Below are 12,477 nucleotides of genomic sequence, written 5' to 3'. Positions count from 1 at the left end.
GACTTCCTGCCCTTTGGGCAGGGGGCTGGACTCGATGATCTCCCGAGGTCCCTTCCAGCCCTGATGTCTATGAAATCTATGAAACTGGTTTCAGCCATTTTAAAAGAAGTTTATTTACACCAGGGATAGGCAACATTTTTTGGCCAGAGTGCCAAAAAAACCACAATGTCTACCTTGGAAGGTGCTGGAGTGCTGACATGCCAGAGCCTGGAGCAGCTTTTTGCAGCCTCCCGGCTGCAGCAGGCTCACAGGGCCCAGTCTGCTTGCAGCAGGCTTGCAGCCTCCCAGCTGCCTGCTGGGAGCAGCCTGGGCTTTGTGGCTGGCAGCACCTGCCTAGAGCCTGAGCTGGTGGTGGTGTGCTGAGCAAAATGACCTTGCATGCCATGCTCGGTAAGTGTGCATGGGGTTGCTGACCCCTGATGTACACTGAACTTCTGTTGTGTTACATATTTGAACAGAATATTTCTTTTAATAAAACAGCTGCTTGTCTTACAGGTTTTGCAGTGGGGAGAGCAAAAGACAGGGTGACTGCTTTAAGAAAGGTATGTACTTTAAAAAAAGTAAATACAGGCAGTCCTCGACTTACAACATTTCAAGTTGCAATGTTTCACACCTACAACGTTTATAAACTGACACCCTGTTTCAACTTTATGACATCAGTTTCAACTTTACAATGCTTGATCAGATGTGACGCCACACCAGCGAACAAGTTCGCTGTGTTGCTCATCTCCCTGGAGAACATCTGTCCAAACTTTCTTGAACGCTTTATTTAAGAAAGCAGACAAGACTCCAGAAGAACCTGCAGCCAAGACTCCTGAGAAGAGTCCGTCCAAGAGCCCTTCAGAAAGTCCAGCAGTCACCTCAGAGAAGTCCTTCCAAATCAACATGATTGCTATTTACAATATAAATACATTCATGTAACTATATTACTCATCTAATAATTGATAGAGTAGAAAATTCTGGTGCATTTTTGGTGAAAATAGGGTATCGGGCCTTGGTTCACGAACCAATCCCCCATTTATAACATTTTCTTATGAGGAAAATTGGTTCAGGGTTACAACGTTTCCACTTAAGACGCGATTTTCGGGAACCAATTGTGTTGTAAATCCAAGGACTGCCTGTATCATATGTAGTGGTGATTATCAGATAGAGAAATGTTATAAAAAATTAGTCTCTTGAATATGGCATTCATACATGCAAAACTGTACTCAAAATCCAGTTGCTCAGAGAATTTTAAGGCAGCTGTCCTAAAATGACCTGTTTCATCTGAACTTTATTTCCTGTAAGTGATATATTTTGAAAACATTCATAAACAAGGATAGCTCTTGTAATTTTTGTATCCATTTTTTCTAGTGATTTCATTTTAAAACTGTATCTTTGAAAGGAGGAAATAAAACTTTCTTCTCATTACTTTTTTTGTAAGGGTTTGGCCAAAGGGTTCAGGTGAGAGGAAGGGATAGTAGGAAGGTGCCATATTTATTGCTAAAACCACTTTTTTGTTTCTTTAAGGAAATGTGTGTGTAGTTTTGTGTTTATAGTTCAACTCTTCTAATGGTCAGATACTCCATCCTGCATAGGTTTTGGGGGTTTTTCATTCATAGCTATCCATGAATGGATGAAAAAGGTGGATTTCAGGTACTTCAGTAAAAATAAGCTTAACATTTAAGACAAAATATTTTTCTAATTTCTTTTCTAGGCAAAGAACCAGGCAATTAATTATTTACACTATATAGAACGATACCAGAACCATACAAGTAAGTATTAAGTATTTTCTGGACTTCCTCTTTAAAAGTTTTGAATTGGTATTGGAAACACCAGCTTGTATCCAGCTAGACAAAATCAACAAAGTTAACTAAAATGTTTATTACGTGAATCCATTACATTATAATTCCACTTGGTTTGCTGAAGAAATGGCCAGTATATCTTAAATCTTAGCCCCAGCCTATTCTGGCTAGACATTTATAGTACAAAGTAGTTCCTTACTGATTGCTGTGCAAAAGAAATCTCTGTCTGAAAAAAATATGCACTTTTACCCTTAATTTTTATTCAGTCTTGATTAAACAATTACAAAAAGACTAATGAAGATAAGTCATGTTGCGATTTCATAATACAGGGCACTGTTCCCAAAACACTAAAAGAGATATTTCCTTTCTCCCTCCCATAGAAATGCATAGAAGATGAGGATTAGCTCTTATTTCACCACTGGGACATCCATGCTTCTTTCTCAGCTTTCCAGAGGAGCCTTAGTGTGGGACCCTAGCCTTGGAGTACCCCTTGAAGCCAGCCCAGACATAGTTGCTAGAGAAGCTGAGCCCCATGGCTCCTTGGATTCTGAGACCTGGCCTGCCTAGTTATCCAAGCCCCTTTCCCCCTTGGGAGCTATCTTCTGGCTCATCTCCCTTCAAGGGGACAGAGTGCACCTGAAGTTACATGCAGTAAAGCAGGGAGTCCTTCTAAAACAAAACAGCATTTATTAGTCAACAGCAATACACAGCAAGCCACAATGCCTAGGTTAACTCCCCAGCAGAATCCCAGACAGGTAAACAACCTCTGCTGTCCCTTATCAAGAATCTCAGCCTCCTCTTGTTCTGCCTTTTTCTTTCCTTTGTGTCTGAGACTAGAAACAGGCGTAATCAAATGAACCGGATGAGCTGTGTCATGATATGTTCTAGCACAGCCGATCCACCTCATTGAGTGAAACATACGTTGCCTATTGTCCTGTCCATTGATGCTGCAGGTTAATGGGCATCGTGTTCTTCCAGGGCTTGAGGAGCACCCTGGGAACTCCTGGGCAGGATTAGGCTTCTCAGCCCCTGAAAGTACCTGCCTGGCATTCCTTGCTTCCCCAGATGTGTCCCCAGAGATCTTGGGGTCACATCTGAGTAAGTGGATGAAACCTGACCTGCCTCATTTACCCAAATGTGTCCTTGGAGATCTCAGGGACACATCTGAGTAAGTGAGGAAAGCTGGGCAGGGGCTTTAAGGACTTCAGGGGTCTGATTCTGCCCAGGAATTCCCAGTGTGCAGAATTGGGCCCTGCAAGCCCCCAGAACAGGCAGCTGGCAAGTGAGAGCAGCTCAGGGCTGCCTGCACTCTCCAACCATAAGCAAATAGATGTCTGCTGCAATAAAGCAAAACAAATTATTACTACCTTTCATCACAGCCACAAATATGAGCATTTGGGGTGTGACCAAATTTTTTTTTCCACTTTGGGCCACCATAAAAATTTTTATAGTGACAGAAAGGCAACCAGAGGTGACATCTGTTTCCACCTTGTCAGTCTCCTTTTCCAGCCTGTCCTCTCTTGCTCTGAATTCTTTGCCTGGCATCAGAAAAAGCAGTCTTTCAAGATGGTGGAGGTTGAATCCATTGGGGTTTAGTGTCAACATAGACAAGTTGGTTCATTGTTTGTTTAATAGCCCATTTACCCCTTAGCAGAGCACTTAAGCAGATCCTCACATAAACACATTTAACCCAGAAATATTTCAAACTGTACTATATCCAAAACATCAACCACCTCCCTAAGGAGACCATACTTGCAACCATGGATGTTACCAGCCTGTACACTAACATCCCACAGCTGCTCTAATTAAAACTTCCAAAGCATCTCGTGTATCAGCATTCCCCACACTTAAAAATGGCGGTGGGTGTGCTTTAAAGCTTTGTTCAAAGAGCTTTAGATACAGTGCCCCCACCGCCATTTTTAAGCACAGGGATGCTGGAGACTGCTGGAGCGCATGGTAGTTACTGTGCTTGAGCAGACTTGATTTACTGAGTCTGCTCTGATGCTCTGTAATTACAGAATAGCCTTGCTGCTTGTGTATAGGTACCCTTAGATACTAGTACATTATCTTCTAGTGCTGTTATACTAAGTCTGGCCAGGCAGTCTATGTCTGCCTTTACATTAGAATATATAATACTCGTGTATTTACATTAGCATAAGCAATGTATAGAGTGACCCATTCTTATAAAGTAAATCCTACAGATTCTATATAAAGAAGTATTCATTATAGTGAAAAAGTTGTATATTGTCAGCTTAACCTATTCTTGCTTAACCTATTCTGTTTGTTCTTTCAGTTTTACCAACTGAAGAATGTACATGGTACATGAGCAAAAAAAATCATTGAAATATGTATCTTCTACAAGACACAGAGATTTATAATTAAATATATTGGAGTACTTTGAAAATATAGTATATAAACAAAAGTTTATACAGTCCGATGTGTTTATGTATACCGACCTAATGAATATGAGCAATGGACCACCTACCATAGTTAGGGACAATCTCAGGGATATCTCTGTCAGGCCTTCAGTCAGTGCAGATGTAGTTAGGGATCTTCTGGAAGGGCTGGACATTTTTAAATCTGCAGATCCAGATGCCCTCCACCCAAGGGTGTTGAGGGAGCTGGCAGGGGTCATTGCAGAGCCCTTGGCCCGACTATATGAGCATTCGTGGTCATCTGGCCAGGTGCCGGGGGATTGGAAACTGGCTAATGTGGTCCCAATTTTCAAGAAAGGGAGGAGGAAGGACCCAAGTAACTATAGGCCTGTAAGCCTCACCTCGGTACTTGGGAAGATCTTGGAGAGAATCATCAAGGAGCACATCTGTGTTGCCTTCAGGGGAGATCATGCTCAGGGGCAACCAGCATGAGTTCATCAAAGGCAGGGCCTGCCTGACCAACCTCATTGTCTTCTATGACCAAGTAACTAAGTCCTTGGATGATGGTGTCACCATGGACGTAGTCTTTCTAGACTTTAAGAAGGCCTTTGAGACTGTCTCTCACCCCATCCTCATCAATAAATTAAGCGACTGTGGCATTGATGCCTACACAGTTGGATGGGTAAAAAATTGGCTGACGGGGCGCACCCAGAGAGTAGTGATGGACGGGTTATACTCAACCTGGCAAGATGTGAGCAGTGGGGTACCCCAGGGCTTGGTCCATGGGCCCGCACTGTTTAACATCTTCATCAGCGACTTGGACGAGGGGGTGGAAAGCACGCTGTCCAAATTTGCTGATGACGCTAAGATGTGGGGCGAGGTGGACACACTTGAAGGGAGAGAGAGGCTGCAGATACATTTAGACAGACTACAGAAGTGGGCAAACGAGAATAGGATGGGGTTCAACGTAGACCAACGCAGGGTGCTGCACCTTGGGAGAAGGAATCCACAGCATACATACAGGCTGGGGAGTTCCCTCTTGAAAGCACAGAGGCAGAATGGCATCTTGGAGTCATTACTGACTCCAATTTGAACGTGAGCTGCCAATGCCAGACCGCAACCAGAGAGGCCAGCTATACCTTGTTATGCATCCAAAGTTGCATCTCAAGCTGGTCCAGAGAGGTGATCCTCCCCCTCTGTGACTTTGGTCAGGTCACAATTGGAGTACTGCGTCCGATACTGGGTGCCGCGCTTTAAAAAGGATGTGGCCAGCCTGGAGAGGGTTCAGAGGAGGGCCACCTGCTTGGTGAGAGGGCAGCAGGACAGGCCCTATGAGGAGAGACTGAGGGACCTGAACCTGTTCAGCCTCAGCAAGAAGAGGCTGAGGGGGGACCTGGTGGCTGCCTACAAACTCATCAGCGGAGATCAACAGCAAATAGGTAGAGCCTTTTTCTCCCCAGCACCACCTGGGGTGACGAGGAACAATGGTAATAAGCTGATGGAGAATAGGTTTAGGTTAGAGATCAGGGGGCAATATTTTACAGTTAGGGTGGCCAAAATCTGGAACCAACTTCCCAGGGAAGTGGTTCTTGCCCCTACCTTGGGCAAATTCAAAAGGAGGTTGGATGATCACTTGTCTGGGGTCTTGTGAACCCAGCATTCATTCCTGCCTGTGGCAGGGGGTCAGGCTAGATGATCTGTTCAGGTTTATGCTGACCCTAGCTACTATGAAACTATGACCACTACTGATTGCACATACAACTTTCATGTTTGCATTTCCTCATTTGCTATGCAGCCATAATTTTCATGCAGTTCATTTTTTCTCAATAAACTAAAACTATGGAAGCTGCCTTTTGAACTTATTCCATGGTCTGATGATCCAGATGAACAGTCTCAGACCTTGCAAAAAAAATCAGTTTATAGTGCCCTGTAGAGTAGTGCAGGGCTCCTCTGTTGAGCCATCATAGCTTGAGTTGCTGCAGTACTCTGTAGTTAATTCAGATGTACACAGCTAGTTCCAAACAAGAAATACAGGGGATATTTCTGTTGTCTTTCTGAAGTAGAGTTCACTAGGTGCTGGGGCAGTGGATATTCTGTAGGAAAATCCTAAATTTGGAAGGAAATCTGAGCATAAAGACTTTTTAATTTAAATTGCCAAACTTCAGTAAGGAGGTAAGTTTGTACCGTATGTTCAACCGTATGTTCAGCTTTCTTCAAACCAAGTGGGATCATTATCTACTTATTAATTCTCTTTATTTGCCAAAAGTTGTTTGATACTGGCTGTGTTCAGGAATATTTGCAGTTATCTTAATAATTTTTTTTAAATTTACCTGTGTGCCCTTCTCTCTCAAATTTCAAAAGAGGATAAAACTAGTTTCATTTTAGGACTAGGGACAAGGAATGTATTCCTTATACAGGCTGAACTGAATCGTTCCTATAGAGAATTATACTGTAACACTTTTTTTTTTTCAGTTTATCATGACATTACGACAACTTTTAAAAAAACAACCATCCAGATGAGAAGACGACGCAAAGGTAACTAAAAAACTTCCAAGTAGTATTCTGCAGATAATTAATATTCCTTGGGTAAAGGTAAACCTGTATACTAACATGAACCACTTTTGGTGTAATTTCTTCATAATAATACAATCTGATATTAGTCCATAATGTTTTGCTAGCAGTAGGCAGTCTGTTACATTAAAAATACCAGTCTTTGCTAAGTCCTTATTGCATAGTTTAATTAGTACTGTCTGTGGTCCCATTTGTTGCTATTTCTGCCTCTTCCTCCTTTACGCCTCCAGTCACTGTCTCCCCAAATATCTCTGTGATCATTCCCTTACATCTTTATTATCCCCACATTCTTCAGCATCTCCTTCAAACTACTTAACTTGAGAGAGTTGTACTCATAGTGGCTAGAATTTTGGCATATTTTCTACCAGGAGTTGATTTTAAAAATGAACAGACCATTAAACTGATTCAAGCAATATACACCATTTTACTCGCACGTAAATGTACCATAACCATATAGTTTAAGCACTAGTAATACTTCTTCCCAGGTTATTTGTTTTTTCTAAATCTTCATGATTGGGTTTGGTGATAGTGGTACGCCTGAGAAAACGGAGCATGCTGGAGAGCAGAAATCCCCACATACCTCTTTGTTTTCCTGGTTTAGCAGGGGTGGGCAAAGTCTGGCCCATGGGCCGGCAGTGGTCTCCATTTCCCAGCAACCCCTGCCCATGTGGCCGGTCTCCATGTGATAGTGGAAAGCTGGGGTTTTACCATGGAGACTGGCCCCAGCTGCACTGGCAGACAAGAAAGGAAATGCCTGCTTTCAACTCTGTCATACCATGCTCTGGAAGTAATACCAACTACTCATAATTATTCTAGTGTCTCTTCATCTCCTGTGGTTCACCAACAGGCTGGCAGGCTTTCTAACTAGGCAGATTGTCTAAAAAAAAAAAAAAAAAAAGGTCCAACATAGAGTTGATATGCCTTTGTTGTGAGTTTTTTTGTTTTAAAGGACATATGCACTAAGGTTCATACCAGATGCCTGCTTTCTGGAGTGATAATAGGAACGTGTATTTTTTCTTGCAGGTCTTTCTTCCAGTTCCCCTTATCCTCAAATGATAACTTAACTCAAATGAGATTAGTCATGATCATTCTCATCACTCCCTACCAACCAGTGCATGTTTGAGTGACAAAAGAGCCTCTTGTCGAGTTCCTAGACCTGACTGCATAGTATCATAGGCGCATATTCTATCCAGACCTAGAGTCTTTGCTTCTGACTGCTTCGATGTCAGCTGGGTAAACCGAGTATCATGGCTTTTGGCAGGGAATGTGCTTGAGCTCTGGGCTGCTGCAGCTAGGATGATTCAAATAACTGAAGTCAGGTGATTTAAAATAAACTTGGATATTGCAATAGCGTACTGCAGTCTCACAGGGTAGACGCACCTGTTTAAAGGTTACACAACAGCCTTCTGTTTGCCTGTAGAGTTATTTGTGGTCGTCTTTTGCCTGCTGGTCTCCAGCATCCATAAGGGTCTGTTTCACGCTTGCCCACTACTGAGAGAACCTGCTCTTGCTTGAGACCTCAGTGTTTTCTGAAACCTCAACCCATGTTCATCTTGGGTCATCTCAGAGTTCTGACCAAGTAAATCAGTGGAATTGCCTATCTTTCTGAAAGCTCCCCATTTACATTAGAAAAGAGGTTATACTTCTGGCCTTTCCCAGAACCCCACTTCATTATATCTACAGAACCAAGCCATTAAATCTATATCCATGTTTGTTCCTGGTGGTAGCTGCCTCTTCCAAAAGTCAGGGGCGTCATTACAAAAATCTGATGACCTGTTATATCTTGCTGTGTTACCATAGCTTATATATGTCTCCCCTGCCATGGAGCTTGAGCCACATTGTCAGTCACCTTCCGTAAGGTGCAGATTGGTTAATATCCTCCAGATTATTATGGAAAGCAAAAGATGGACTTAGCTACTGGGGAGGTGCCAGATTTAGGAAAGCAGTGCTGCAGTCACTGTTCAGCTGGTGCAGTGATGCTCTTTGTCACACCATCCAGAGGAGGTAGTGTTCAATGGTCACCTGCAGTGGCATCCATGCTGATGCAGATTCACAAAGGCAGAACAGTTACCTACCTGATGGCAACTGGTTCTTCAAGATGTTGGAGGTATTGTGGATTCCATAGTTCACCCTTCTTACTTGCTTTTTATGAACTTTGAGTTCAGAAGAAAATGAGGGAGGATTTTCACTGCCCTTTGTCCTTCATGTCTTTACTTGGGAGCATACAGCACCACAGCTAACATGTATCACCCTACTAGACACTTATGTTTTAAGGACATGCGTCTTGTGTGCATAAACCCTGACACTGAGATCAGCGTCACCTACAGCTGCTCAGAAAAAACCACAAAACAATTGCTTGTTCTACTATAACTTTCTCATCCGTTCCTGAAGTGTAGTGCATTTTGGCCAAGGTCTGACTGGGATTATAGGGAGAACAACCATAGGGGCTGGTGTCTTACTCATGAGGGTACAACATCAGTGCTTTCAGGAATTATTTGTTGGATCCTGTGTTTAAACTTCATACAGAATTTTTTTTAATCTATTTGCTGTACATTAGTTTTCAGTGTCCTGGGTTTTATTTTTTGAATAGTTCTATTTTTAAACAAATTACTGATGCCATGAGTAAGCAGCAGAGGTTAAAAAGAAAGGTTCCTGTACAGACATGACCTCATTTGAATGGATTGAATTTATTACAGCAGAATTTATTGTTTTGCAGAACATTGATTTCAAAAGGAAATTAATATGGGCAGCAGATGACATTAAGTTCACAGGGTAGGTTTAGTTTATTGTGTAGCCTCTTAATTGGTGATATAATTAGGGTATACAAGAGGAGCACAAATACAGTGACGGTTCTTTGTATGTAATTTCAATTTCATTCGTCACTAATTAAACTAAATGCTAGTGCATTTGAAGAGAATTGTTATATTTCACACATATGGGAAGTGCTTAATGATCGGTTCTCAATGAATCGGAGACCTGCTATACTTTTGCAGATTTAAGTGTTCTTTGTATTCAACTGTTTAGTTATTTTATCAGTTTCTACAGTCTTAACAATAGCTTTAGTAGTCTGGTGCATTGACATATACTTTTGATTTACTGTTGCTATAACATGTCTCTGTCTTGTGCTGCCATGTTGCTAGTATGAAATGATTGCTAATATATAAAATTATTAAGATAATATGGTTTTACTAGCATCCAATATGAGTGTGAATTTTCAGCATGCTGTTTTTTCTAAGTTAAAAACAATTTTATTTTCAGAGTAAGTTTTTAGTAGTTATAAAATAAATAAAATCCTAACATGTTTAGGACTCTTCATAAAGCAACAGATAAGTAAAGTCAGATTGCCCTCTTGTTTAGCCATGTTGAATTTAATAGGTTATATGGTTATAACTAAATACAGTTTGCTTCCTAATGTTTTAAGCTTAAATAAATCTCAAATAAGTTGGCACTATTGTAAAGCACAGATACCTGAATACCATAAGTATTCTTACTGAACTAAACACTTACATTCTTATAAAAGAATACTGCTACTAATGTAAAATGCCAAAGTAAAGCTCTCATTAAGAACTATTAGGTTCTCCCCATGGGAAATGGAAAAAGACATTTTTTCAATATCTTCCTTCCAGTCTGGTCAACAGTACTGCATTTATAAGCTCTATCCAGAAGTAAGAGCTGCCTAGGGCACCTTAGAAGTGGCATTCATTCCTCAGATTATTATTGTCTTGTAATCTTGTTGGTAGGATGGGAAATGAAGTCTGGCCATTTCATCATCTCATGCTTTTTCCAGAAATTATCTTCTAGTAGCTTAATGTTCTGTTAATGCCCTGCCCTCTGTTCCTTTTAAGTATTAAACATGATGTCCTGAGATGTCCCTTCCAATCCTAATTTTCTATGATTCTATGTTATCTGATAACCCATGACTGACCCTGCTTAGAGCAGGGTAAGTTACACACACACATTTTATTTTATGCCTAGAATAATGCTTACATTTTTGTTCTTTTCAACAGCATCACACATGGGTGACTGGTGCTGCCTTAGGGCAGGCATATGCCCCCCCACCAGTGAGCAGTCAGCGACTAGGGGGGAGTCCCCCTTGCAGCTGATCGTGTGGTGGCCAATCACTGCAGCCGCTTCCAGAAGTGGGTGTGGCCATTTCTGGGAGCACTGCAGCACTCCCACTCCCCAGCTGGTACTTGCATTGGCGCTCCTGCCTGCCCCCTCTGCCCGTCGCCTAAGTAGCGAGTGTGGTCAGTCAATGGATGCATGTGCACCCCCCTGCACATCACCACTGGCATCACATCTAGTCTGCAGTCCACTCTAAACCTCGCATCATTTTTTGCTGTATTGCAGCCTAGCTAGTTATTCCCCATTTGGGATTTGTGCATTTGACTTCTCCCTTATCAGGATAGTACTTTACAATTACCTTCATTGAATTTCATTGGGTTGCTTTCTGAACACTCCTCTGGTTTGTTGAGATAATTTTACATTCTGGTCCTGTCCTTCGAAGTGCTTGCAACCACTCCCAGATTCATGAGCTTGGTCTCTGGCTCCATTACTGCATTATTATTTCCTTTTTTTAAATAGAAGGTACTTAAAAATTAAATCAGAATACACTGAAAATAGTTTTGTATGTGTACTATTTCTTCTGTCATCACAGTCATTACTGAAAATACTGAATAGAACCAGGCTTGTCCCAGCCCTGTAATAGTGGCGGGGACCAGTACTTACAACCCCAGCCCCATCTGCTTTGGGCTCGCCTGCCTTGGCTCAGAAGTGGCAGAGCGGGAGAGAAATTGCTGCTCAGCGCCAGGTAAAAGTGGCCCCTTCCCCTAACCACCTGGTGTAGGTCCCCAGAGCCTGCTCAGAGCTGCCCTGTATCTCTGCTGCAGTCACTGCCACCTCTGGGCTGCCCAGCGGGAGTGGTAATAGTGCAGAGCAGCTGCAGGACAGCCCAGAGGCAGCAGTAACAGACATGCAGGGCAGCCCAGTGTGGCACAGGCTCCAGGCAGTTGCACCAAGAACTGCCCGGTGGTTGTGAAGGGGAGGGGCTGTTTTCCCCCTGTGCCAAGCAGTAGTTTTGTTTTTTATAGCCAACTGTCCTCTAGGACAACATGGGTCCTATGGGTTGTGACCAGGGATCCTGGTTTTCCGTGATAAAAAAGTACATATTCTCTAATAAAAACCCCAAAATCCATGATTCAAATTAAAGGCCCCCCACAGCCCACCCTGGCCCTACTGGTGTCTCTCACTTCCCCTCCATGGAGCCCAGGCCTGGATGCAGCCCCCTCAATGGGGCTCCCACCATGGCCCCTGTGCCACTCAGCTGTGTGCCGCTCTGTCCCACACCAAGCCCCACTGAGGGGGTTGCATCCAGGCCTGGGCTTCATGGAGATTGGTCCCCTATCCCAGATGCGGCTGCTCACCTGGCCATACAGAGTCTCCATACAGACCAGGCCTCCCACCACTGGTGCTGCCCCCACACTGTGCTGCATCACCCCACTGAACCAGCAGGCTGCGTCAGCTGTGCAGGGATCTGTGACGAGCTGCAGGCTGGTACAGGATGAAGATAGTTTCATAGTTAGTAGGGTCAGAAGGGACCTGAGTGGATCATCAAGTCCGACCCCCTGCCATGGCAGCAAAGAGTACTGGGGTCAAATGACCCCAGCAAGGTGTACATCTAACCTCTTAAAGACCCCCAGGGTAGGAGCCAGCACCACTACTCTTGGAAGTTGATTCCAGATCCTAGC

The 12,477-nt window shown here is 43.1% G+C and overlaps 1 protein-coding gene across 1 annotated transcript in view; it reads left to right on the top strand.

Moving 5' to 3' along the window:
* The window catches only part of MRPS5 (mitochondrial ribosomal protein S5), a 109,719-nt gene that overhangs the window by 83,139 nt on the left and 14,103 nt on the right, over nucleotides 1-12,477 (top strand). Inside the window, exons 7-9 of the mRNA XM_019549034.1 lie at nucleotides 496-542; nucleotides 1,697-1,754; nucleotides 6,632-6,694. Of these exons, the coding sequence (XP_019404579.1) occupies nucleotides 496-542; nucleotides 1,697-1,754; nucleotides 6,632-6,694 (168 nt within the window). The remainder of the gene's footprint in view (nucleotides 1-495; nucleotides 543-1,696; nucleotides 1,755-6,631; nucleotides 6,695-12,477) is intronic.

Source organism: Crocodylus porosus, unplaced genomic scaffold (genome assembly GCF_001723895.1).
Source record: "Crocodylus porosus isolate Cpor-Errol unplaced genomic scaffold, CroPor_comp1, whole genome shotgun sequence".
Classification (NCBI taxonomy): Eukaryota; Metazoa; Chordata; order Crocodylia; family Crocodylidae; genus Crocodylus; species Crocodylus porosus.
This window is presented reverse-complemented; position numbering and strand designations above follow the sequence as displayed.